At 54.2% G+C, this 27,477-nt stretch overlaps 1 protein-coding gene across 8 annotated transcripts in view; it reads left to right on the top strand.

Annotated features, from left to right (window-relative positions):
* Positions 1–5,324: 5,324 nt before the first annotated feature.
* The window catches only part of NEIL1 (nei like DNA glycosylase 1), a 34,304-nt gene continuing 12,151 nt past the window's right edge, over positions 5,325–27,477 (top strand). For 4 of the 8 annotated variants that reach the window (XR_012153950.1, XR_012153951.1, XR_012153949.1 and 1 more), the window contains exons 1-7: positions 7,644–7,709; positions 9,636–9,675; positions 18,620–19,107; positions 21,159–21,278; positions 22,254–22,317; positions 24,480–24,582; positions 26,138–26,262. Coding sequence is in view for 5 of the 8 variants with exons in the window: in XM_073303456.1 (XP_073159557.1) it covers positions 9,664–9,675; positions 18,620–19,107; positions 21,159–21,278; positions 22,254–22,317; positions 24,480–24,582; positions 26,138–26,262 (912 nt within the window). In the remaining 3 variants the exon portion in view is untranslated. Of the gene's footprint in view, positions 5,462–6,907; positions 6,980–7,643; positions 7,710–9,635; positions 9,676–17,286; positions 17,499–18,252; positions 18,389–18,619; positions 19,108–21,158; positions 21,279–22,253; positions 22,318–24,479; positions 24,583–26,137; positions 26,263–27,477 lie in introns of those variants that run through there. The other 4 variants (XM_073303457.1, XM_073303458.1, XM_073303460.1 and 1 more) reach the window with 4 other exon arrangements.

Genomic DNA, 27,477 nt, shown 5'->3' on the forward strand with positions numbered 1-27,477 from the left:
TAGGGAATAGAACGCCTAAGAAACAGATCTGAAGGCCTCTGCTGCCCCCTGTTGGCAGCAGAGAATTATAGTGTTGCCACGTGATGCACCTTTCTGACGTGGTGCCTGGCTTTTACTGTGTGATTGTTTGTCACACTGGAAGTGGTAAGAGCTCCTTGACTCTCGGGGGTGGCTCTTTTATCTGCTCCCTCCCTCCCTCCCTGATTCCTCCATCAGGGGTTTACATTGAGTTTATTATAGTTTTGCTGCCATGGCCCTTCCTAGACTCTAGTACCTGGAGCCGCTAATCTCTGCTCTGCTGGGAAGGAAGCGGGGGGGGGGGGACAGGGAATCAGAGAAGGGGAGAAGAAGGAACCAAAATAAGGGAAAGGAGCAGGGATTTGTTTCTCCCCTTTTACTCCTAATGGTGCTAAATCTAACATGGCTTTTACTTACTTTGCATCAGAACCATAGCACAGTTCCCAGAACAGGCGTGGAGAGGTAACATGAGCCTGGCGTTGAGCGGTAACTAGAGCATTGGAGTAGGCCTCAGAAGATCTGGATCCTGCTCCTGGCTTAGGGTTGCCAACTTTCTAATTGCAAAAAAACTGAACAGCCCTGCCCTTTCTCTGAGGCCCGGCTCACTCCATCTCCTTTCCTCCATCACTCACTCTCCTCCAGCCTGACACTCACTCATTCATTTTCACCAGAATGGGGCAGGGGGTTGGGGGTGAGGGCTTGGGGGTGGGCTCTGGGATGGGGCCTGGAATGAGGGGTTTGGGGTGCAGGAGGCGGCTCTGGGCTGGGGCAGGGAGTTGGGGTGCAGGAGGGGGTGATGGGCATGGGCACCCGATGGCGCTTACCTCGGCAGCTCCTGGGAAGTGGCTGACATCCCTCTGCTAGGCCTAGGGGTGGCCACAGGGGCTCTGCATGTTGTACTTAAAGTATTGCACAGAATCTTTTCAGGGGGGATAAGGCAAACTGCCACATTTATATATTACACTCATGTACTCACATACACAAGCACACTCCGTCTTATTGTTACCAACTAGTTCCTCCCCTTAAGTTCACTGGCCAGGCGCATTAGATGCGGGAGGGGTGGAGTCGGGCTTCTGTCAATCCGGATCAATGCTCTGATGTTGACAAGACATCCTGGGGTCCTCTGCAGGATACCTCACATTTATAGCAGTTCCCCTCTCATGCAAATCTATACCAGATTCAAAATCTGTGTCAGTTGGTCATCTGTGGTGCTTCCTTCTGGGTGTTGTTTTCATGCTGCCACATTTATTTTCAAAGCGGGTGTTTTCAAAAGAAGGTGCTTGCTTCTAACTCCCAAGGCTGTCAATATGTCTGATCTTCTTTAATGAGACCGCTTGACAAGTTCTATTGTTCTTGAGTCTGGTTTCCATCCTCTCTCCAACTGTTGCAGCTGGCTGGAGGTGCTTGCCTTCCACGCCTTACTCATTCGCACCTCATTCATTCAACAGGGCAATTGATTAAAAGTGAGGGGAGATCTTATTCTACGCCTAGCAAAAAGACATTTTTCTTCTACCTTTATCCTTAGGGGCTATAACATTATACCAAGGTTCAATACAAAGTTTCTATATAAGGATTTGATACAAAGTTCCCATATCAAAGGACTTGACACAAAGTTGAATGAAAACAGAGGTCACACATGGATAGACTTAATACAAGGTTATATGAAGAGGCATAATACAAAGTCATATGAGAATGATACACAATTATGCAAAGATGCTTAATGCAGAGATTTATCTACAGGCGCACTGCCCCCCTCTGCAGAGGCTACCCCCACAGCTCCCATTGGCTGCAGTTCCCACAGAATCCCCATAGCTGCTCCTCCACCTAGGAGACAGAGGGACATGCTGGCCGCTTCCCGGGAGCTGGGTGGGAAGCCTGCCAGCCTTGTGCCAACTGGACTTTTAATGGCCTGGTCAGTGGTGCTTACTGGAACCACTAGGGTCCCTTTTTGACCAGGTGTTCCAGTCAAAAACCGGTTACCTGGCAACCCTATCCTGGCTCAGCCACACACCTGCTGTATGATCTTGAGCAAGTTACTACCTCTCTCTGTCTCAGTTTTCCTTCCCAGCCTGGGTCTGTCATGCCTAGTTAGATTGTGAACTGTTCAGGGTATTTTCCACTGAATGCATCCGATGAAGTGAGCTGTAGTTCACGAAAGCTTATGCTCAAATAAATTGATTAGTCTCTAAGGTTCCACAAGTCCTCCTTTTCTTTTTGTTCAGGATAGGGATTTCATGTATGCACAGCACCAAGTACCATGAGGCCCTGATTTCAGCTGGAGCCTCTAGATGCGACTGTAATCATAGGCAGCAAGTTATATGGGCCCATGGTGCCCGTGCTCCACCAATATTTAGGAATGTGAGCCCGGCTCCACCAATGTTTGGGCTTACCGTGCTTTGGGGGGCCCCACGCTTCGGGGGGATGCAGGGTCCAGAGTGGTCTGGAGGGTTAGCGGGGCGGCTGGCAGCAGCAAGCAACCCAGCCCCAGCCCACCCTCCTCTGCCCCACCAGCTCCTGGCGTCGCTCGGGGGAGGGACGGAAGCTGGAAAGAGATGGAGCGGGAGCTTGGGGGAAGGGGTGGAATGGGGGCAGAGCAGGGGCAGGCTGGGACCAGGTTGCTTGCTGCTGCTGGCACCAGGCCCCCCACTAACCCTCCAGGCCACTCTGGACCCCCTGTCCCCTGAAACACGGGGCCCCCCAAAGTGCAGGCCCTGGGGTGGTTGCCCTGGTCTGTCCTATGGACAGGACAGCTCTATCTGGACCCCTCATCCCCCCCAAAGCATGTGGCCCCCCCCACAGTGCAGGGCCTGGGGCGGTTGCCCTGGGGATGGCTCTGCTTGGACTTGTTCTGGGCACCATCAAAAATTATACACACCTGGCACCCATAACTGTAATATAAATTATAATAGGCATATTAAATGCAGCTGCACAAAAGATTAATGTTTAGGTCCTATATAAACATTGGCTTTTAACAAAAACCCTACTGTCTGATAAATTGAACACAATAGCTGTTTAAAAGCATGCCAGTTTTCTCTGCTAGCATGCAACCCCCTGATGTTATCTCGGGTGAGTCACTTAAACTCCCTGACCCTCAGTTTCCCCATTTGCTGTGAAAGAATGTGTGAGATCAGGATGAAGACAAGGTTCTGTCCCAGACACTTTACAGGCTAAATACCCAGATGAAGGGTGGGGCAAAGGATGCAGCAAAAACAGGCAATGGAGCAGTGACATTAGCTCAGGCCTTGTCAGCTCCAAGATTAGTGTTTCAATATTTTTATGGCCATTTTGCTCCAGCTGCTTTGAACAAGAGCTCTGGGCCCAAGGGTAGAGAGATCTTCTAGGAGACTGTTTTTAAGGTGGAGAGGCGAGAGGTGGGTTCATGTGTGAGAGGAAATACTACCACTGAAATCCTATTGAAGCCAATGGGGGTTTTGCTACTGCCTTCTCCAGGGCCAGGATTTCACGCTACAAGGTTCAGCTTGCAACATTCTCCCATCATTTTGGGGGAGTGTGTGTGGGAGGGGGGCTAATCACCCAAGCAAAAGAGGCAGGGAAGTTGGTGCGTAACCCACTGGATGTACCTGGCACCTGCATAGCCCTCCCCAGGTCCTCTGGGCAAGGTGTGGTGCTGGCAGGGAGCTGGTGCTCCTCCCTCATCCTCCTACCCTTCAGTATGCCCAGGCTGGTTCATTCTCATGTGCAGCCAGAGAGGGAACGATCTTTCCATTGACCTAAATCCTGGGTGTGTGCGAAACGCTATACCCTAAGCCAGGCCCCTCAGTGGCCTCCTTCCTTTTAGACCCAGCTTCACCTCCCTCTGCAGAGCTGCTCTTAACTCCCTACAGCTGTGGGACACTGTCTGCACCAGGAACACACAAAGGGGACCAGTGTCCCAGTGCAGCATGGGGAGATTCCTGGCCAGTTACTGAGCGAAAGGGAGCTGGAGAGGGGAAAGGTGTGCGGAGCTGGAGGCTGGAAAGCCAATGGGTGGCCAGGGAGATAGGAAAAGGCTGTGAGCAGGAGCCAGCCCACAGCCAAAGCCAGGCTGACCTGACCCTCCCCTGCCCATCTAAGCTATTAGCCCTTCCTGAAGGCATTGATGCCCTCTCACCCCGTCCCCAATCCCTCCTGCATTCCCCACAGCAATGTTAAGGAAAGCATCAAGCTGTTCTGAAAGTGACTGCATCTTAGTAATAACACAGAACCACTCTATCCCCTAAAGCTTCCCCCACCACCACCCCCGGCAGTGTGTCATAGGCACATTTTTGGAAGAGCTTGGACCAAACCTGCTCTGGATTCAGATCAAAATCTGAACTCCCCCCGAGACTGGACACGTTTGGATTTAGGGTTCCAGTCTGGCCCATCAGAGAGAGAAACCCAAGCAATGACATTTGGATCAGAACTTCCCTAGAATTTGGGGGAGGGGTGGAGTTGGGCTCCCATTCTTTGGCCTTTGTGACAATTACCCAATAAAACTGATCATTCACTGCTTTAATTTAGTGACAAAGTAGGGTGCTGGATTTGACTCAGCTCACTTTATCATCTGTCTCACTCATGACAATTGGTGTTTTGCCTTAAAGCCCCAACTCATGGAGTCATGAGATTATGTGAGAATCTCAGGTTCCATTTAAAACCCCCCCACCATTTTCCAGTACCCAGCATTGTATAGAAAAAGCTTCAAAACGTAAGACCTGAAGCCTCAAAAACCAGACACCAAAGGAAAAGAACCCCTAACGGTCGTAGCAGTCTTTTAAAAACTCATGGTTTTTTTGGATGCAGTGTTGTTCCAGCTGTGTTGGTCCCAGGATGTTAGAGAGACAAGGTGGGGGAGGTGATATCTTTTATGGGATCAGCTTCTGTTGGTGAGAGAGACAAGCCTACACAGCCTGGCCCGAAGAAGAGCTCTGTGTGGCTCGGAAGCTCCTTTCTCCCACCAACAGAAGCTGGCCCCATAACAGACATCCCCTCCCACACCCCTTGTCTCAGGGGACTTGGTAACCCCCCCTGCTGGCAGCAGGGAAGAGCTGCCAGGGGCTGAGGCTCAGTCTGTGCAATAAGTCAGCAGGCTCCACGGCTGAAGTGTCACTAACCCTGCGGTCAGCTGACTCGGCCCAGCGAGCTGCTGACAGGCTGCGGCGCAGGGAAGTCTGTGGTCAGCTGACTGCGCTCCGAGATCAGCTGATGGCTTCCAGCCCTGGCGTGGGTGAGGGGTCCCGTGCCCGGCGTTGCAGAGACAGCCGGAAACCATGGTGAGCGCAGGCGCCGGGCATGGCTGGCTGGGGGGTGTTAGGCCTTTGCTGGGATTTGGGGGCCGGCGGCGATGCAGAGCTGAGTTCCTGGGGCAGCAGGGACTCTGGGTACAACGGGAGCCATGCCTGGGGGCTCCCCGTTACTAGCCCAGTCCTTGGGGTTCGCCAGGCCAGTGTCACGAGCTTCCTAACATGTGCGTCAGGGAAGGGGGAGAGCTGGGGGGAGAGGGGAGTTGGGGTTAAACATTGTGAAGGGTCTGGCTTAAAAACTGCTTCCTCCCTCCGGTGACCTGAGATCAGTGGGGTCCCAGGAAGGAGTTGGAGCAAATGGAAAGCGCTGCCCCTTTGCACAGTGGGTAATTGGCCTGGGGAACCCACAGTGGCAGCTGGGGAATGGAATGACGCCCCTTTGAGTTCTAATACCTCTCCTAGTTAAATGTGCTCGGGATAAATGAATCTCCTGCTTCAGGGTGCAGGCCAGTAGCTTGCAGGGGTCAGGAAGGAAACGCTGCCTTCCCTGCCTCACTCCCACCACCCAGAGTACTGCCCTGCAGGATGGGGCAAGTGACAACTCCTTGTAATGCATCTTTCCTCTGAAGCAGCCAGCACTGGCCAGGGCTGGGGGCAGGATGCCGGGTCTGATGGGCTGTTGCTGTAGCAGCACCTGTGTTTCTAAAGCAGGGAGTACTAAAGGCTTCAGCACTGGATGTGCAGGGGAATGAGTGGGAGGGGAAAGGATCATTTCAGAGCCACGTTAATGTTAAACACTGGGGGGATCAGCCATCCTGCTCCCCTCGACCCAGATGTCTGCCCCCTGCTCTGAGCAGCTTATGCCAGGTTCTGTAGCCTGTGGACCTGTATACGTGAGCTCCCAGAGACTTGTTCCCTTGCACTCACTGCCTAACTGCAGCGGGTATAAAGCAGCTGCTCCAGGATGCAGGCTCATGGTCTGTACCAGCGTTTGCTGGGTTAAACTGCTGAAGCTGCGGCTTAACTGGCAGCTATTAGGAACGGAAGAGGTTTAGAAACAGGAAGGGGCCATCTGCCCTGTCCCACCTTCACCCCACCCCTTCATCAGACTGATCCCTCTGGGCATACCCCAGCCCCCTCCAACTCTTTCCTTCTCTGGGGATGAGTCTGTCTCCTTCAGACTCTGGGCCCAGTTCAGCCCTGGGGGAAGCCCTTTGAATTCAGGGCAGTTGCATCCCCTCGTGCCAGGGCTGAGCTTGACCAGCTGAGTCTGGTTGTTCTCCCCAGGAGCTTGCTCCAAAAGCTAACGGCCTCCGTGCACGGAGCCGCTGCGCCTGAGTTCACAGGGGCGTTATACAGTGGGGACCCAGGGCCTGAGGAGGAGAGTTATTTGTACAGCTCTGGATCGACCCAGCTGTTGTCCGACTCTGCAGCAGGCTCAGTCAGAGCAGAGACCGGAGATGAGGGCAGCCAAGTACCCAGAGAGGAGAGAAATCTGGGGGGCGGCTCTTCTGGTGCAATGGAGACAGGGCAGCAATAACAGTGGGAAATGAGGGTTCCCCTGCTCTGGCAAGAAGAGCAGGGCTGCCCTGCAAAGGACTCTCTGCCACTGACGTCCCCTGGCCCAAAGGCCACCTGGGTCCTAATTGCCCCCGATCTTCTCCTTCCAGAGGTTCCGGTTCTGTGGAGACTTGGACTGTCCCGACTGGGTCCTCGCCGAAATCAGCACCTTGGCCAAAATAGTTAAGTGGAAACTTCCTCTTTCTCTGTCTTCTGGATCTTATCCGGTGCCCAGCACCCTGGGATCTGAGCACTTTTTGCTCTTAAACCTCCCCTCAGAGACGGTATTGGGTGCTGTGAAACCAGACAGTCAGCACGAAGCCTTGGCCGTTGAGAGGGGTACGATGGCCTTGGGGAGCAATGGGAATATCTGAGTGATGCATCCCGATCTGAGCTCTGGGACTCGGGATGTCTGATGAAGGGGGAGAGCTCAAGTCCCTGAGCGACCGGCGTGAACTCTGCACCTGTCCCTGGTTGAGAGGGCGTCTCTAAGAGAGCAGGGAGAGGCTCGGGAAGTATGTAGAACAGGCTTTGATTGAGGGCTCGAGCAATACGCTCAGTGCACTACAAGAGCTGGCTGGGGCTTTAGCCTGAATGTTGCATCCAATGCTCAGGGAGTCTCTTTGTGGAATCCAAACCATGGTGTGCCCCAAAGTGGCAAGAAGTGAGTGGTTTATAAACAACCCAAACCAGTGGCTGTTTGGCTGGGGCAGGGCAAGGTTGAAATGGGTCCCCCTGATGTGGTGGAAAGCGTGTGTTTTGAGGGGAGCTCAGACTCCTGCCAGACAGAGCCCGCCAGGCCCAGCACTGTGGTGGGGTTTTATTTTCTTGCTCTCTCCTTTCCAGTCCTCGGTGAAGCTGAAGCTCATCTGTGGCCAGGTGCTCAAGGACCTGCAGGGCGAGGGGATTGATGTAAGTGAAGGGCGTTCTTCTCCCACGTTCAGCCTAGCTGAGCCGGGATCCAGCGATCGCAGAGACTCAAGTCTCCCCTCCCCCTGGCTGCGTGGCGTGGGCCATGTCGAGCTGGCCAGCCTTAGGGCAGGCAGTGCGGTGGAGTGGATGGGGTATCAGAGTGGGAGTCAGGACATCTGGGTTCTATTCCCAGCTCTGCCACTGATCTTGGGCAGGGTGCCTAAAGCCTGTGTCCCTATCTGTAAAAGAAGGCCAGTGATACCTCCCCCTCCCCCCTCTCCCATCGGGGAGATCTGCTGGTGGAAAAGGCCGTACGGCTGCTAAATACTTACTAGTAAATGTTAGTGTCTGTTGCTCTAAGGGTCCTGTGTGGTCTGCTTCACCTCATCCACCCATTGGCCCTGCCATCGCAAGGAGAAAGGCTGGTGGTTGACAACACGGATTCCCTTGAAGTCTTGCAGCAAAGGGGTTTGGCCACTAGGGGACATGGGGCTGAGCCATTTGTAACACCCATCGCATACAGCAGCTGACCCACTGTTTGGATCATGGAGGTTCCCTGTAGGACATTCCTGGAGCACTAGCAGCCAGTGGGAATGGCCTCTCCTGCACCCCACATTGTGAAGGCAGCTTGGTCTAGTGGGAGGCAGGAACCCAGGAGTCCTAGTCCCTGATAAGCCACATGCCATGTGGCCTTGGGCAGGTTACTTAGGCTAAATCCAGTAGCTTCTGGTAATTTGGGTTCCCCCTTGAGACACTTCGGCCCCATTACTCAGAAGTGCTGAGCCCCCACCACTCCTATTGACTCCAAGTGCACCCAAAACCAGAGGCCCCTTATGGAATTGTTGGCCTTAGCCTGGCTCTACTTGCCCCATGGGGGATCTGCTAAGAGGGCTCAAAGAACAGGAGGACTTGTGGCACCTTAGAGACTAACAAATTTATTAGAGCATAAGCTTTCGTGGGCTACAGCCCACTTCATCGGATGCACCAAATGGAACATAGAGTAAGAGAGAGAGAGAGAGATACAGATAAGTTGGAAGTTACCATACAAACTGTGAGAGGCTAATTAGTTAAGATGAGCTATTATCAGCAGGAGAAAAAAACTTTTGTAGTGATAATCAAGATGGCCCATTTAGACAGTTGACAAGAAGGTGTGAGGATACTTAACATGGGGAAATAGATTCAATATGTGTAATGACCCAGACACTCCCAGTCTCTATTCAAACCCAAGTTAATGGTATCTAGTTTGCATATTAATTCAAGCTCAGCAGTTTCTCGTTGGAGTCTGTTTTTGAAGCTTTTCTGTTGCAAAATTGCCACCCTTAAATCTTTTACTGAGTGGCCAGAGAGGTTGAAGTGTTCTTCTACTGGATTTTGAATGTTATGATTCCTCATGTCAGATTTGTGTCCATTTATTCTTTTGCGTAGAGACTGTCCAGTTTGGCCAATGTACATGGCAGAGGGGCATTGCTGGCACATGATGGCATATATCACATTGGTAGATGTGCAGGTGAACAAGCTCCTGATGGCGTGGCTGATGTGATTAGGTCCTGTGATGGTGTCCCCTGAATAAATATGTGGACAGAGTTGGCATCGGGCTTTGTTGCAAGGATAGGTTCCTGGGTTAGTGTTTTTGTTGTATGGTGTGTGGTTGCTGGTGAGTATTTGCTTCAGGTTGGGGGGCTGTCTGTAAGCGAGGATTGGTCTGTCTCCCAAGATCTGTGAGAGTGAGGGATCAGCTTATGCTCTAATAAATTTGTTAGTCTCTAAGGTGCCACAAGTACTCCTTTTTGCGGATACAGACTAACACGGCTGCTACTCTGAAACCTGTCATTCAGAGGGCTCTGTGATCATTCTGCACCGTGCTGTGTGCCCCGGGAATAGAGTGCCCTGGGGCTGATGGACCTGCGTGTTGCTCTTCTCTTGCAGTATGAAAAGATCCTGAAGCTAACGTCGGATGCCAAGTTTGGTGAGTGTCGTTCCCTTTCAGAGCAGTTGGGTGCCCGTAGCCTGGGCTCCTCTAGTGCTGTCCGTGAGGCCGTCACGGTGGATTTGGCTCTTTGCCTCACCCGCCTTCCAGGGAGCTTTGCTGGCTTCATTACTAGAACTGACATTCCTCTGTCTGTGCTTACGGCAGGAAGGCTGCGGAAAACCGGTGGCTTTGAGATGCTAGGCCAGGCTTTGGCTGACTCTTACCTCCCCCCCGGCCCATTCCACGCCCCAGTGCCCTGGCCTGAGGACATTTTACCTGCAGTGTTTATGGGCGCCAGGCTCAGCTTTGTTAGCCACATTGTCTGAAAAGCGTTGCTGGCTGGGGTCTCGAGTGGAGAGGCACGTCCTGAAGCAGTGAAGGCCTGAAGAGTTAATGCTCAGCCATTGGAAACCAACGGCACCCTCTGCTTGTGAGCAAGCACAGGAGCCCTGCTAATCTCCCAGGGTCCTTGCCCCTGTTCTGTCTGGGGGAGACGCTGCTAATTGGCAGCCTGACGAGTTTCCCCTTCTCACTCCAGACGCTGCCCTGGCTTTATATTTTTGGGTGGTTCTGGGCCCTTGCGTTGGGGAATAACACCATTTTCCTGAGCGTGTGGAAGAGCCCTGGGCCTGATGGTTGTGGTGATCACAGTAACAATCAAAACTTCCCAGGCGCTGCCCGAACAGCCCCCGTCCCTGCCCTGCAGAACTTGCTGTCTTAGTGTGGCAATGCAGAGGGGAGGGGAGGGGTCCCAGGAACTCAGCCTGGTCGGCGCAACAAAGAGAAGGTTAAGGGGTAATGTGATGGGAACCTGTAAGTACCTACCTGGGGAACAAACAGCTGATAATTGGCTCTTCAGTCCAGCAGACAAATGTCTAACATGAGCCAATGGCTGGAAGTTGAAGCTAGACCAATTGAGACTGGAAATAAGGTGTTTTTAACAGGGTCGTTAACCGTTGGAACAACTGCCCAAGTGCTCTCAATCACTGGCGATTTCTAAATCCAGATCTGCTCTGGTTCAAACAGGCATTAATTCAGGGACGCCCGGTGGGCTGTGTTACACAGATCAGACTGGACAATCGAGGCCAGATGGGACCATGATGTAAGCTGTGAAATGTCTGTTTTGGTTTTTATGAATGAGCTGACCCCAGCTGAGTTGCCATGCTGTGGCTTGGCCCTTACTGCCACTTGGGCCTGATGGTTGTACAGTGTTAACCTTAGGCTTTGGCTGTATGAATGGTTAGTTTCAGCAAACCAGGGTGTAAATCGGCCACATGCTAGGTGACCGGGTGGACCCTGCTCCACACCCCGAGTTCCGCAGTGTGCCTGGGATCTGCCCTGCTTGGAAACAGGAGTAGGTGAAAGTGCCCTAGGGAGCTGTTAGTCTGCAGCAGCAGGGTCCACGGACAGTGCGCAGCTGGCTAGGGCAGGGCAGCTTTACACCCCTGCTTGCCACGAGCTAAGTGTTCGGTTAGACAGGCCCTTACTCCTCTGGCCCTTGGCCATTATTAGTATTTGGATCCCTAGCATCAGTTGATTCTAGTTAGACTTAACTCCTGCCTGTCCCAGGCTTGTTTAAATCCTAATCTGTTTTGAGCCCTGCTGGTTGCATTGACTCCCCCCTCCCTCCCACATACATATCAGTCCGCTGCCCATTGCTGCTTCTCACCCAGGTTGGTGACAATGAGTCCAGCTCTTTATGCCTGTTTCCCTGCTGCCCCTCGTGGCCCAGTGCGAGGCGGCATCTGTCTGTGCACCCTCTCTAGTCTCTTGCAGACGATGAACTGCAAAGGGCAGGCCACGTCAAGGGCTGTTGGATCCTACGTCAGTGGACACGGACCCTTGCAAGGGTCTATCAAAGCTGCCTCCCTGCGGGGAAGAGCCCTGCTGCCATGCAGAGGCCCAAAGGTTTCTCCTCCTCTCTCCAGAGTCTGGGGATGTGAAGGCCACTATTGCTGTGCTCAGCTTCATCCTCTCCAGCGCGGCCAAACACAGCGTAGACAGCGACTCTCTGTCCAGCGAGCTGCAACAGCTGGGGCTGCCCAAAGGTAGGGGAAGTGCCAAGGGATGGGTCTCTTGGAGTAGGCTGCAGCACACTGGGGAGCCCTGGGTTTGGTAGCGGCAGCCTGACCCTCTGGTGCAATGTCAGCCAGAGGAGGGTGCTGGGGAGCAGAGCTGAGTCTGTCCACCCCATGCACCAGGCTGTAACCCTGGATAACTGTGTCCTACCAGCCTTGCTCCAGCCCTGTGTGGAATTCAGTACCTTGGCTCTCGGGGGGAGGAGGCGATTGCTGCTGGGTTGTGTGTCCCCCGCACTCTCCCATCCGTGAGAAGTTAGAACTCGCTGTGTTAACCATCAGGAAGGACTTTGGAGCAGTAGCTGGGCCATCTTCTGATTGAAATGCCCTAGGGTACCATCATCCGCCCGTTATCCCATGTGCGCCCCAGTGTCAGCATCCTGTTAGAGTCCCCCTGCTAAACAGGCCAACTCAGCTGTTCGCAGCCAGGGTCCCTTCTGAGCCTGTTGGAACCAGAGTCGTGTTGTGCAGGGACCGATCTGATGCTCTTTGGTGGGTGATTTCTTGGTCTCTGTGTTTTGTAGAACATGCCACAGGATTGTGCCGGTCCTATGAGGAGAAACAGAGCCCCCTACAGGACAGCCTGAGGGCACGCAGCCTGAGATGTAAGTGTTCCCCCTCTGGCCGTGCAAACCTGACACTGCTCCAGGCCGCGGATGAGAGATGGTCCTTCAGCAGGGGTACAGGCCCTGCTGGTACCCACTGCCCCCACTCCTCCAGCTGTTCTCCTGTGTCCATGGATGGAAGTTCAATAGGACTTTCCCCAGCCATTCTCCTCTGGGACTTCCTGGGGAGAACTTGCTTCTGAGGGCTGCGGGACAGGGTCAGTTTGCTGAGGGTGACTGGGTTTTCAGCAGCAACAGAGGGGATGACCAGGAGCTGGGACCAGAACCCTGTTGTCTGACTCCCTTGGGCTGTGACCTTGTCAGCCCGGTAGGTTAGGAGCTGCCCAGGTTAGTTCACCTCCAGGACAATCCAAGTGCAGCAGGGAATGGTGCAGGTGATGCACTAGGCCAGGGACGGGCAAACATTTTGGCCTGAGGGCCACATCGGGTTTCCAAAATTGTTTGGAGCGCTGTGCCTCCCCAAACAGCCAGGCATGGCCTGGTCCTCGTCCCATCTCTGACCCCCTCCCTGCTTCTCGCCCCAATGCCCCCCCGCAGGACTCCTGCCCCATCCAACCCCCCACCCCCCCCGTTCCCTGTCCCCTGATGGCCCTCCCAGAACCCCTGCCCCATCCAACCCCCTCCACTGTTCCCTGTCCCCTGACTGCCCCCGGACCCGCCACCCCTGACTGCCCCCCCTCCGGGATCCCTGCCCCCATTCAACCCCCCTGTTCCCTGCCCCCTGACCGCCCCACCCCCTATCCACAACCCTGACCACCCCTGGAACTCCCCTGCCTTCTATCTACCCCCCCCCGCTCCTTGCCCCCTTACCGCGCTGCCTCGACAGGCAGCCCCGCCACGTGGCTGGAGCCAGCCACGCAGCACAGAGCACCGGGTCAGGCCACGGCTCTGCAGCTGCGCTGCCCATCAGGAGCTCACAGCCCCGTTGCCCAGAGCATTGCGCCAGCAGCACAGTGAGCTGAGGCTGCGGGGGAAGGGGAACAGCAGGGGAGGGGCTGGGGGCTCCCCTCCTGGGCCAGGGGCTCAGGGGCCGGGCAGGAGGATCCCGCGGGTCAGAGTTTGCCCACCTCCGCACTAGGCGGTGCTCTGCCTTCTGAGCCAACACTGAAGCAGCGCCCCAGCAGGGCATTGCAGGACACTGCGTTACCTCTCTCGGCCGCACAGAGAGACAGAGCTGAGGCGGTGCTAACCACTTGGACTCATGGGAATCTTTGCAATGAGGGTTGTGGCTGGGATAACACAGCTATCTCGGAGCGCTCCACTCCACTGACTGAAACTCCCTTGTTATTTCAACTGGAGACATTTCCTTCCTGTAATGTCTTACATTGTTGCTGTGGGCTGGTAAGACAGTTGCTGTGTTGCGCACACACCAGAGGTGGCTGCATTTCAGGGGTGGGAGAAGCCGCTTAATGCTCTTGAAAAATGCTTCCCAAATCTATATCGCCGGCTCGTGCATAGAGAGAGTGTTTTACACTGACAGTGCAAACCTGAGACTGGCTCTGCCTCTGTCCTCAGTGAACCGTCTGGACTCTGTGTCCTGGAGGGTGGATCACACACTCAGCTCCAGCGAGCTCCAGCAGGTCAACGAGCCCCTCGTGCACCTGAAGTTCACCGTGCGAGCTGGGGACCGAGGCGGGACGGAGCCCTTTGCCATGACCATGTCAGCAGAGAAGTTCCGGGTCTTACTGGCAGGTGAGTAGACAGCAGATGGGCAGCTTGGAATCGCTCGCCTCGTCCCTGCCCTGCCAGCTGGTGCTTCCTTTCCTGTGTCCCCTCTGCTCCCCCTACTGGCTGGGGCAGAGATCGGCTGTCTCCTGTCGTGTCATTTCTCTGTTCCTGCTCACAGCGGAGAGGTTATTCTCTGCCCTGCTGTGACCAGTGAATTGGGAACTGGCTGCAGCGTCCCCTGTTGAGATCCAGGTCACTCTGCCCCCATTGGCTGTTTGCATCTCCTCTTCCACTTTCAGAGCTGAGACAGGCCCACGCCATGATGAAAACTCTCAGCTGAGGAGGGCAGCGAGCGTGGAAGGAGCCAGCTGATTGTGCAGAGGCCCATCGGAGAGTCTGGTGGGTGCGGTTCCTCCGCTGGGGAAGCCCCTCGCTGCACACAACCGCAGACACTGCCTGGGCAGAGGTTGGACTGGGCTCTCTCCTCCCTTCTCAGATCCCTGCAGCTGAAACTGATGACTGCTCTTCCCACTCTTGCTGGCTGCTGTCTCCCCTGCCCACCTCTCTTGCTGTCTCCTGCCTGCCCCTCCTCCAACCTGCCTACAAGCCCTTGTGCTTCCAGGACCCCCACCCCAGGACCCATCCCCAGAGCAATGGTGGATGGGGGCTTGGGGGCTTCTGCATCTGCTAATGAGATCTCCACCTCGAGACCAGCTTCAGCTCGGAGTTCCTATAACAAAGGTGTCCAAACCCTTGGGCCATGCCACCGTGTTACACACACACACCTCCGGAGAATACCCAGGCCTGCCGGCTGGAGGCTAGTTTAACATTGAAAGACCCTGAAATCCCCTGCCCAGCCCTTTGTTGGTGGCTCTGTTCCTGAACAGCTGCAGGGAGCTGATCTGCCCTTTTGCTTCTGCCTGAATTGTCTCCTGTGGCTACTCCAGGGCAGGCGCGCGGGTTCCCATGTCTCCTCTGGAGACGTAGCGTGCTGCAGCCCACCAAAGGCTGCGGCTAGGCCAGCTCCACATCACCTGTTGACTGAACTCCTGCAGCAATCTGGGATACCTGTGGCTGGGGCAACTCTCCCAGTCGTACATAAGAGGTTGGGAAGTTTCACCAGCTGAAGCAGATGGAGCGTTCTCTAGTCCCTTCTTGCTCCCCCGCATCCCACCCCTAAAAAGCACTTTGCCACTGTTCTTTCCACTTCCTCTAAAGGAGCCTTTTGCCTGTGGGGGGGATAGAAAAGCTGCATTTATCTTTCCTTCTCCACCCCCAGCCTCCCCCCTCCACACCTACCACCTTTTCAAGGGCAGCTCAGTGCATGGAATAAAGGATCAGCAGGAACATGCATCTGTGAATCTCTCCATGCGTTTCCGGTTGGCCTTGGCACATGAAGCCAGTTATATGTAGTTTCCTGTTTTGCCAGCGGGATCCAATAAAGCCACGTGGTTAACAAAGGCAGCGCCCCACAGAAGTGTTTTTAATTTGCACTGCTGCCTCCCTTGTTACCCCTGTGCCCTCATTTCTGAAACCCTCATGAGATGGGGAACAGAGACTTGTCTTTAAATAACTGGAGTAAATCTTAAGTCAGGGATCAGCAACCTTTTGCACGCGGTCGGTCAGGGTAAGCCCCTGGCAGGCCATGCCAGTTTGTTTACCTACAGCCCCTGTTGGCCTAGAACGGCGAATCTCGTGGCCAGTGGGAGCTGCAATCGGCCAAACCTGCAGATGCTGCAGGTAAACAAACCGGCCCGGCCCACCAGGGGTTTACCCTGATGGGCTGCATGCCAAAGGTTGCCGATCCCTGTCTTATCTATTTGAAAGGGAGAGACTGATGCCGCAGGCAAAATTAATCATACTGGCAGGTACTCTGTAACCTATTGCCAGCCCCTGCAGCTCTGTCAATGTCTCTCCATCCCACATACACCCTCCCTGTTCCTTCAGTCCTGACCTTTGTAGAAACCAGAGCCAGCGTAGGCAAAGTCCATAAACTATTCACTCACCCCAGCCTTGTCTTGTAGCAACCCTGGCTAGTCCAGCCGTTGCCCCAGGCACAGCTCTGGTAACACAGCCATCGAGGGACCAGTTGGGTTTTGGTAACTTCATTTAAATTGTGCTCCGTTTACATTGGCCCCTGCCACTGGTGCCCTATTGTGCTAACCCCCTTTCCTGGCTACAGCTCAGGGCTCTGATTTACAGGAACTTCACAGCTTGGGATCATGCAGTTGCTCCTTTAGAGCAAAGTCAACATAGCCCGAAGGCAGTGAAGTGGGTAACCATTTTAACTTTGAAATAATTTGGTAAATTGCTGCTGAACAGCAAAAGACCAGGGCAGCCCTGTATTTTTAAGAACAAGGCCGTGGTCCATTGAATTGAAAGGCAATACAATTAAAATGGTACAAACAATAGCTTGTTAGGTATTATTATTAACTCTTCTATCACACTTTCAGAAGTAAATCTCAACACACTTTAAAAAGGTGGTCAGTATTGTTATCCCCAATTTACAGGTGGGGAAACTGAGGCAGTGGGGGCGGGGGAGTGACTTGCCCAAGGTCAGCCAGCAGAGGAGCTGGGACTGGAAACTAGTTATGAGTCCTAGTCCAGAGGTCTGTCACCTCAGCCACACTGCCTAGGTCACACAACAGATAACTAACTGTTGTAAGATATTGTGGCAAATAGCTTGGTAAGATTTACCTTAGTGTTATACATGGATAAGAGTAGCTTGGGGGGTAGAAGATAGGGTAAAAGTTGTTACAGCTACCACACATCAGTGTGCTTCATTCTGTCGGTCTCTGAAGCTTACGCTGGAGGCAAGATTAAATGGTGCTGGGGTGGGGAGAGAGAGGAATCATCTCTATGAGAGAAGTTGGGGCATGTTGTGACCTTGTGCCCAGCAAGTAGGTGATGAATAACTCTGCTCTGTAGGCTGGTTCTGGTAAATCTAACTGTGGGGCAGGGAGGCTACCCATCCGCACAGTGCACGGGGAAGCTGGCAGCAGTGCTGCTGAGGTGGTAGCTGCTCTGGCTGGGGGCAGGATGGTGGTGGGATGCAGGGGTGTCCGTGTGGTAGCTGCTCTGGGTGGGTGCAGGACGGTGGGATGCAGGGGTGCCCATGCGGTAGCTGCTCTGGGGGGGCCACAGGACAGGGGGGCTGTGCAGTAGATGGTTGGGGGTGGGGGCCTGTGCGGTGCTTTTCCCCAGCCAGCCAGCCATAGACTACAAGGCACAGGGCGGAGGAGGAGAATTCCATTCCCCGCCCGTGCCCCCGAGCCCCTCCCCGGCAGCCACGCGGGCCTGGGGACCACCGCTCCCCACCCTGTAGGCGGGAGCTCCCCTTTGCAACTACTACTCCCATCGTGCCCCGCGTTGCCCCGCCCCTCCCAGCAGGGGTGGGGGGGCTGTTTAACCCTCTGGTTGCCGACGAACAGTGCGAGCGGGAGCTCAGGTGCCCTGGCCGGCTCTGTGCTGGGACAGGCTTTGGGGAGCCGGGCCGGGGGGGACAGGCTGAGGGGAACGGGGGAGCCGGCCCCGTGCTGGGGCTGTGGGCGGGGACTGCGGAGCCGGGCTGCTGCGGTGCCTGGTTGTGTAACTGCCTCCAGGCCCCCTGCAAACCCGGCCGGGGTGGGAGCTGGCTGGAGCAGGGAGCAGGGAGCCGGCCCTGTGCGGGGGGGGGCACTGGCTGCGGGGGGGGGAAGATGGCCCTGTGCGGGGGGGCACTGGCTGCGGGGGGGGAAGATGGCCCTGTGCGGGGGGGGGGCACTGGCTGCGGGGGGGGGAAGATGGCCCTGTGCGGGGGGGGGCACTGGCTGCGGGGGGGGAAGCTGGCCCTGTGCGGGGGGGGCACTGGCTGCGGGGGGGGAAGCTGGCCCTGTGCGGGGGGGGGCACTGGCTGCGGGGGGGAAGCTGGCCCTGTGCGGGGGGGGGCACTGGCTGCGGGAGGGGGAAGCTGGCCCTGTGCTGGGGGGGGCACTGGCTGCGGGAGGGGGAAGCTGGCCCTGTGCTGGGGGGGGCACTGGCTGCGGGAGGGGGAAGCTGGCCCTGTCCTGGGGGGGGTCACTGGCTGCGGGAGGGGGAAGCTGGCCCTGTGCTGGGGGGGGCACTGGCTGTGGGAGGGGGAAGCTGGCCCTGTGCTGGGGGGGCACTGGCTGCGGGAGGGGGAAGCTGGCCCTGTGCTGGGGGGGGGCACTGGCTGCGGGACGGGGAAGCTGGCCCTGTGCTGGGGTTCCTGTGGGGAGCTTCCTGGCTCACAGGGACCCAGGGCCCAAATCTGTTCCTGGTCCCAGCCAGCTTGGTGGTGCCTATCTCCTGGCTGTGCACTGGCTCCTCATGGAATGGGTTAGTGGCTCAGCCCATGGCCAGGTGGCCCCGTCCCTAATACCCATTCTCCATGGTATCCTTGTCCACTGCCTCAGCCTTGCAATTGTCCCCTGCACACCTACTGTTGGGTCCATATTCACCGGCCAGGAGGGCCCAGCAAAGCCAGGGACTGAGAGAGCTGCCCGCCCTGATTAGTAAGATGCATGTGCTACAATAGCTGCTCTGCCTTATGCTTGAGTCTTGTCTTAGGTGTCTAAGATGCCAGAGGGACCAGAGCTTCACCTGGCTAGCTGCTACATCAACACGGTATGTGCAGGGCTCATCTTCTCGGGGAAGGTGGAGAAGTCTGAAGTGAGCAAGAACCCAGAGGTGCTGTTTGAGAGCGACGCGTACCTGATCTCTGCCACCTCGCGGGGCAAAGAGATCAAGCTGACCCTGATGCCACTCAAAGAGGAGAAGAATACGCTCCCTGGCAGAGAGAGGGGCAAGGAGGGGCAGAGCCAGAACGGTCCCCAGCAGCCCATGGATCTTGTCTTCCGCTTTGGAATGTCAGGCAGCTTCAAGCTCACCTCCGGGGCCGAGCTGCCCAAACATGCCCACCTGCGGTTTTACACCAAGGAGAGCCCGCGCCGAGCCCTCTGCTTCGTGGATTTCAGGCGCTTCGGGCGGTGGGAAGTGCACGGGACGTGGCAGCTGGACCGAGGGCCATGTGTGATGCTGGAGTATGAGAAATTCAGGTGAGATCCACCATGACGTTTCATCTCTGCTTGAGAAACTGACTAGGAGTGTGTGTTGAATGGGCAGGGACACGGGCTGAATGATCAACACAATGTTCTAACAGTGAATTCTGTGTGGCGCCTGGTGATAGAATATGGGGTCTTTTGCCATTACAGGGATACTTCTAGCTCACGTTTATGGAAACTTTGTCTTGGATTGAAGACTGTCTGGTTTGTGTGGTGCTTTGTATTCCCTGAGATCTCACTATGAATAAGGGAACAGGCTTGGTTTAAACAACCTACTTTGTGGCTTTTTTTTATATAACAAGTGAACAGCACAAAAATAATTCTTAAGTGTTGCAAGAAGGAAGAGCACAGCTGAGCTATTTAACCCTCACAGCAATGGCTCTCCAGGGCTATGCAGACCACCTTGCTAGCCACGCAATTCAGCATGTTGAGAACCAAGCAGGGGGAGGCTGAATGGTTGAGAATGAGGTAGGTCCACGAGGAGATGTCTGCAAAATGGGAGGCTGGAAAAAGCTGGAGATCCCCTGGGTTAGGACCTGTTAACTGACTACGACAGATTTCCGGAGGGCTTTGGTTGAGCTCTTGTATTATTTTGTCCAAGTTAATGTTTCACTCTTAATGTGTCTGTTACAGTTGTGAAATAGTGCAAGAGAGTGAGAACCCTGCTGTAGCTACTTTAACACCCGCAAAATCCCATGGCAGGCAAGGAGGGGCTTTGTAGCTTGGTGGACAAAGGACCAGGTCCCCAAAGATAATGAGGGTCCTAACTTCTATTGGAAGAGCCTAAATACCTTAGAGGCTGTGGGCCAAAGTGCCCACTTTGTATTTCACAGGTAGAATTCGTAGCTGAAGGGCGTATCACAGACTGACAGAGGTTGGAGATTGAAAGGGGTCATTGGGTTCTCTGGTGCACACACGCATGTCTGCCCGCCCACGTACCATGTGGTACGTTCATTAGTGGATTTTCAGGGTTAGTTTTTAATTTGCTGAGCATTGGGGTTTCCACTGCTTCCCTTCCAATCTTTTCACCCCTCATATTCTTAAATCTTCCTTTCCCTAATTATATCCCATTCAGTCATCAGAGACTTGGTGAGTTTGTTGGTTAATTCCCTGAGCACCTTGCCAAAGGCAGATTGCATAAAAGGATTCCAGTATCTCAGGTATTGAGTCATTGTTAGTTTCATCCCTCTCCTCTTTGATGAATGAGCTACTCCCTCTTCAGTGCATTTCTGTGTGGCCACTTATGTTTATTTCCCTTTGGCAGCATTCCTTGTACCCTTGTCTCTTCATTGCAAGCCTCACCTGACTCTACGTGTTGGTGTTCCCTTATTTCTTTGCTCTTCTATGTGCAGATCTTAGAGCAGCCCTTCATAAAGCCACTCTTCAAAGGCTCCTTCTTGTTCTTTGTATTCGTCTGTTTCAGCGGACTCTTAGACTGCCTTCGATGCTTTAATGGCGATGTGTCTTACTGTTCCTCCAGCCTTCTTCACGCTGTGATGGGTCTTTAATGCTTCCTCTTATCACACTCAATTTCTTAATTTGCTTCCCTGCAATCAAATACCTTTATAACTGCTGCATTCCAGGAACCCGTTCTGTATGGGGCTGAATTCAAGTAGCTTACAGCACTGGAACTGCAAGTCCATGTGCTGCTCCTGCTAAGGAAACAGTGGGTCATCCCTGTACCTTTACCCAAAGGGTTTCTCCTCTACCTTTATCATTACCTGTCTTATTGTAATGCCTCTTGATGTCTAATGCTGCCCCCTCCTCTCTCCTACACAGACTGTTCACATCTATATTTACAGTCTTGCTATAAGAACCATCCCCCAAGGTTTCACTTGTGCCCGCTAGACCATAGCCTCCATCATTTTTAGTTTCACTTCTCCCTGCTTGTGTCGGGAGGCAGACCCTTCTTCAGCAGAAAACCCCACTGGAGAACAACCCCACCTCACATGTTGGTTACTGTGTTGGAAGCACATCACAGGTTGAGTGAAATGGTCATTTCCCCAGCCCCTCCTCCCTAGCTGACCGGCCCTGCTGTCTTCCAGGGAGAACGTGCTGAGGAACCTGTCTGACAAGGCATTCAACAAGCCCATCTGCGAAGCCCTGTTAAATCAGAAGTTTTTCAATGGGATTGGCAACTACCTCCGAGCTGAGATTCTCTACAGGTGAGCAGGGTGCAGAGCAGAGAGGAGGAGGCCAGCCCAGTGAAGAAGTGGGTCCAATTCCCTATTCCACCCCAGGCTCCCTATGTGACATTGGAGCAAACCAGGCCTTGTTTACTCAGGGACGCTGAGGAAAGTTCAGATGAAATAACTAAAGCTGTGAAGTTAATGCACGGGAGGTCAAGTGCATAAAACCCCCAAGGAGGATTCAGCTACTGCAAACTAAGGCCACTTTACTTCTGAATGAGCCTCTCCAAATGGGGGTTTATGATGAACTTTCACTGATGTGCCTTAACTTCACAGCTTCAGTTAACTGGTCTGAACTCCCTATGGAGACAAGCCCTTAGCTGCTCCTTGCCTCAGTTTCCCTATCTGTACAATGTCGATATTAGCACTGCCTTAGGGGTTGTGAGGATGAATACATTAGCGAGCATAAGGTGCTCATGTATAGGGTCCCTTTTACATAGTAAGTAGATATCAGACCTTGTTATTCCCATCACTGTAGCTATGAGACCAGCACCATGTAAGGATCCAAACTGTTGATAGGCCACCCATTTCCATTTCCCTTGCTGAAATGCAGCCAGCCCATATCCATTCCAGTGCTAAGCACCCACAGACAGCACATCCAGTGCACCTCAGCTTTGAGTACTTTGCAGTTCCTGCACTACGCTCGCTACCAACACAGCCCTGACCTTTATTTTTTTTCTGAGTACCCTATATGTGCTGGGCATCTCAGATTTGGCCTGCAGTGACACTTTCAATCCGGGACCTTGCCTGGGGAGCTGAATTACAGCATGCTCATGTGCTGTAGTCAGAATGCACCAATGTTTTACTGCGTAGATTGCATCCAGCTCTTCAGAGGTGAAAAGCCAATGCTTTCACCCACTGCGTCAGCAATCTCCCTCCTTAGGCCGGGACTCCATTTGCACTGGCTGGCATTTGTGTTGGGGTCCTCACGTAACAGATGGACTCTCCTAGGTTAAAGATCCCTCCCTTTGAAAAGGCTCGGACGGTGCTAGAGGCCCTTCAGCATCGGAAACAGGTGAGGAGGATGAAGAAGGCTTACACACGTGCACAGAAAAGTTGCAGCTCATCACACAGAACTCAGGGTTCAGTGCTCACCCTGTAGCGCCTGGGGATTGCAGCACATGGGGTGTGATGGCGTCAGTGGCTCTTGGACCCTCTGCAGCCCCAGTTACAAGTTGTAGCTTTAACCTTAGAACTTCCACCATTTCTGGTTTGGGTCCTGTTGTTCTTTGTTCTTGTTAGAAGTGGCTGCTGTCTTGGAGGTGGATCCTCATCATGAATCAGGAGGCCAGACACTCTGACTTCAGGGCCTGTTCTTTGTCTCTCAAAATTCCTTCTCACAGGGGAATCTCAGTTTAATTCTTCAGGCTTTACCCCCCGTGACGTGCGGCCACACTGCCATGGCCTGGAGTCTGTCAGATCCCCCTTGCTCAGCTAGATCGTTATGTGCATGGCTTGGATGGGTGACCTGTGCAGACAATAGTGCTGCCCATTTAGTTGTTGGCTCTGAGTCAGGCCTGGAGCAGGCAATGCCCCTGCATGGGGTTTGGAGGGGTGGTTTTCTGGAGAGCTGTGAGACGGGGCCTGCTCCCATGTAGTCGTTAAAGCTCCTCTGGCACCTTGCCCAAGCAGGGAGGTTAGCACCAGCACCCTCGCCAAATCCCAGCTCTGCTGACTGCATTCTGGCTCCTCAGTTAGCCATGCAGCTTGAGAAGGAGACGGACTTCTTCCCTCCCCATACTCAGACTTGCTTTAACAGTTCAGTGATTGCATTTGGCTCCTCCATGAAAGAATCACTCGCTTCCTCGTGTGATATACGGCATGTGTATGGTTAGTTTATAAAGCACATTTGGGAGGACAGATGCTACGCAAATGTCTGCTTATCTTCTGTTGCCTTTAACTCCTAGGAGTTGCTCTGCAAAAGTGCTGCATGTAAAACTTGTTTGCAAATCTTGAGCCAGATGGACCGTGTCTGCCTGTCATGGCATATACATCTATGGCTCCTGTGTCGTGTATGCACCATCCTTTGCTGAGGGGGACTGCGCTCTGCCTTGTACAGTAGCCTCTTGCATATTTCACTCACTTTACCATTCCCTCCCCCGACCAATCTCAAATATACTCAAAGGTATTTAGGCACCAAACTTCCACTGATTTCAAGGGAAGTTCAGTGCCTAAATACCTTTGGGGATCTGGGCCAAAGATCCTAGTTTGCTGTGAAAAGAACCCACAACTAAGAGGACCACGGTAGTTTAGGCTCCAAATCTGACTATTCTGGTCTAGTGCTGTGTGGCCTCTGGGTTTTTTTTAAAATAGCTACTTCCCCTCCAAATAGTGTTTTTGTCTGACCGGCCTTCCTCCCTTCCCCTCCCCCGGCCTGTCTCTGTAGTTAAGTTACAAACACCTGCAGTGCAGTCAGTGATGCGTCCCAGCCATAAGGGATCTTTAGCCTTCCAAAGCTGCCAGGCTAAATTCAGCCCTGCGTGGAGTGGTAAAGTGACTGATGTGTATACAAGTGGGTACTGTACAGAGGCAGGTCAGATTCCCACTCAGCGAGAGCAGCTGCTTCAAAGTCTATGGAGTTAGCCCTGTTTATGCCAGGCCTGAATTTTGCCTGGCATCTGGAAACAGGGAGCATTTAGCATGTGGAGGGAGAGGAAGCTGACTTGGAGCAGTCAGGGCGGGTTTAGACCTCTGGTAAGGGAAATCTGGGGGAGGGGTGAGGAGCAGGATGGCTTGGCAGCTGTGGAGGAGTTGCCTTATAGGAAGGGCTGGACAGCTGGGAGGGGACTAGGCTGGTTGGTTTTTGGGTGGGACCAGTAGCTACAAAGCGGCTTGGAGTAGGGTCTACACCGCAGTCAGAAGTGTAAGTGCAGCACGGGTCGACATACCCAAGCTCTCTTTGATTCAGCTGGCTCGCTAAAACTAGCAGAGAGGCTCTGGCGCCCAGGTTAGGCACCCGAATACAAGCCTGCCTGGGACCCTGGGTGTGTACGCTGGTGGCTATTAGCAAGCTGGCTCAGGTATGCCTGCAGTGCTCAGTTGCACCTCGGATTGCAGGGTGGGCCGACCCTTGCTGGGAGGAGGAAGGGCTGGATGGCTGGGGAAGGGTTGCATGGGAGAGGGTTGGCTTGGGCTGTGTCTGGGCTCCCTGTTTGAATCTCCTCCTCTCAAACCCAGCAGAGTCCGGACCTGACCTTGAGCAAGAAAGTGAAGCTAAAGCGGGAGAATCCTGACCTGCTGGAGCTCTGCCATGCAGTGCCCATGGAGGTCATTGACATGGGTAAGGAGATAGCTCAGGGAGCACAGCCCCGGGTTCCTGCCCTGCAGTGGGCCATGGAGCCTGTGATGGAGGTGACTCAGCCACACCAGCAGGAAGAGTTGCAATGAGATGTTGGGGTTGGGGTTGGATCCCTGCTGCCTTCAGCTGGGCAGACGCTCCGCAACGGGGGAGGGGTAGGGCAGAGCCCTACTCGGGTGGGTTGGGGCAGGGGTAGCAGGAAGCAAGGGCACCATATGAAAGCGCTCAGGCTGGGCGTTTAATGCCAGTGGGAGGAGGCTGGGCCTTTACATGAGAGGCAGGGTGACACCAGACGTGCCCTGTGGGGTGCGCAAGTGGCCCCTACAAAGCTACTTCCATCGTTCAGATTTCAATGGGTAGCTGTTGTCATCAGCCAGTAGCAAAAATCCCCAGCAGCCAGAGATGGGACACTTGATGGGGAGGGCTCTGCGTTACTACAGAGAATTCTTTCCCAGAGGTCTGCCTGCTAGGTCTTGCCCACATGCTCAGGGTCTAATTGATCACCATATTTGGGGTCAGGAAGGAATTTTCCCCCAGGTCAGATTGTCCAAGATCCTGGAGATTTTTTGCCTTCCTCTGTAGTGTGGGGCCTGGTTCACTTGCAGGTTTAAACTAGTGTCAATGGTGGATTCTCTGTAATTTAAGGTCTTTAAAGCATGATTTGAGGACATCAGTTACTCAGTCAGAGATTAGGGGCCTATTACAGGAGTGGGTGGGTGAGGTTCTGTGACCTGCAATGTGCAGGAGGTCAGATTAGATGATCCTGAGGGTCTCTTCTGACTGTAAAGTCTATAATAGGAGAGACCCATGGTGACCCTGTTCGCTAAAGAGCGGAGCACAGGTGCATGTCCTGTCACTCTGCTCAGTGTTCCCTACACAACTGTTGATTGCAGGGGACAGACTTCACTCCCTGTCCCAGCTGGGATGTGTTCCTGTCTTTCTCTCTGGGACTAAGCAAGGAGAGGCCCCATGGTCCATCCATTATTTTCCCTCTCTTGCATCCTTTTTGGGTCTGCCTCTGCTTCAGCCTGCCATAGGTTTTTCCCAGACTTCCCCTAAGGATTTCAGCAGACAGACCCCTCCGCCCCACCAGAGCTAACTGCATTGCACACTGACTGTGGTGAGCGAGCCAGACAGCTGCAGACATTGGTGGGGAAGCAAATGCAGACGAGTGAGGCCGGATACGAGAGAAATTGACGACCTCTTGGTTTATCGGAGCAGTCAATGTCTCCAGCTGGTGTGGAAATAGAGGCAATCCCTTAAAAACACCAAGCTCCAGAGAGCTGAATGCTTTCAAGCTGCATGTGTGCAGGCTGGAGAGGTGCAAATCCATCTCCAAGCTATCCCACATGGGGTATGTGAGAGGGAGCCCCTGGAAGGGTTCAGAAAGCTGGAGCTGAGCATTGCTGCAGCCCCCAGCAAGGGTCACTCTAGCATAGAGCAAAGCCCACAGCAGATCAGCCCCTCACTTCTGGAGTTGCAGGGGGAACCTTGGACCTGAGAGTTTTCCCTGATGCTCATTTTTGTGTCCCACCAGGGGGGAAGGGTTATGGCCCGGAGCCCTCTGATGATACCGCAGCCTTTGAGGAGTGGCTGCAGTGTTACTGTGTCCCTGGCATGAGGTCGCTGCGTGATGGCAATGGTAGGACCATCTGGTTTCAGGTATGAACTGCGGTGGCCTTGCACTCAGAGAGGCTTGACTCATCATTGCTGTCCTACCGTGGGGCCTGGACCCCGCTGTAAGAGGAGACCGGCAGGCCGTCTTCCCTAGGGCCGGATTAATGCAGGGGCTTTAGGGGCTGCAGCCCATGGCCTTGGGCTAAGGGGGGCCCCTGCAGGCCGTGGGCCAGATGTGGCCCGCTGCTTCTTTTCATCCAGCCCACAGCAAGTTTCTACGCCACAGGCAGAACACCGGTCCCTGAGCCTTGGCGCCCTACTCCGGGCCTGGAGCTGCAAGCGCCAGCTCGCCAATGCGGCCCCAAGGCAGGGAGTGTTGAGGGAATCTCTGCGCACTGCCCCCACCCCCAGTGCCAGCTCTGCAGCTCCCATTGGCCAGGTACTGCAGCCAATGGGAGCTGTGGAGGTGGCGCCTGCGTGCATAGGCAGGGTGCACCACGCAGAGCGGCCTGGCCCCTCTGCCTAGGGGCTGGACATGCCAGCCACCTCGGAGCAGAGCAGCGCGGAGCCAGGGCGGACAGGGATCCTGCCTTAGCCCTGCTGCACCGCCGACCAGGAGCTGCCCAAGGTAAGCGCCTCCCGGCCGGAGCCTGCACCCCAATCCCCTGCCCCAGCCCTGAGCCCACTCCAAACCCCCAGAAAATCTAATAGCCCCGGGCCCACAGGAGAGAGTTAATCTGGCTCTGGCCTTCTCCCAGCCCCTTCCGCTCTTCATCACCAGGAGACATTGGCTAAGCCTAGCACAAAGTCTGTCCCTTTGTTACCTGCACCAATTGTCTGTCACTTGCACACTCTAGGGCACCCACGTCTACCTAGTTCCTAGGGCTCAGGCATAACCCTCTTAATTTAGGCACTCTGTGGGCTCTGGGCTCTACTCCTCTGGGCTCAGAGCAAACACTCATTCCCTCTGGACTCAGGGCCTCATCTTTTGTGGGTTTATGGGGTCTTTTACCAGTGAAAGAGCCTTACACAGTAGTATCCTACTTAACCTCTATTTATTAACAATCACCAAAACAGAATGCACATGCTACACATACAATGCTCACCACTCCCAATAAAACAGATGAACTTTTCTTGATGGCCAGTCAGGATCAGATCATCTGGGGGACTCCAGTTTCTGCACGCTGTGATTGGCAGTGTGTAAGGTCTGGCAGCTCTGATCCTGGGGCTGTGTCCTGGAGTTGGTTCCCAAGAATTTCC

The sequence above is a fragment of the Lepidochelys kempii genome, chromosome 10 (assembly GCF_965140265.1).
Source record: "Lepidochelys kempii isolate rLepKem1 chromosome 10, rLepKem1.hap2, whole genome shotgun sequence".
NCBI lineage: Eukaryota > Metazoa > Chordata > Testudines > Cheloniidae > Lepidochelys > Lepidochelys kempii.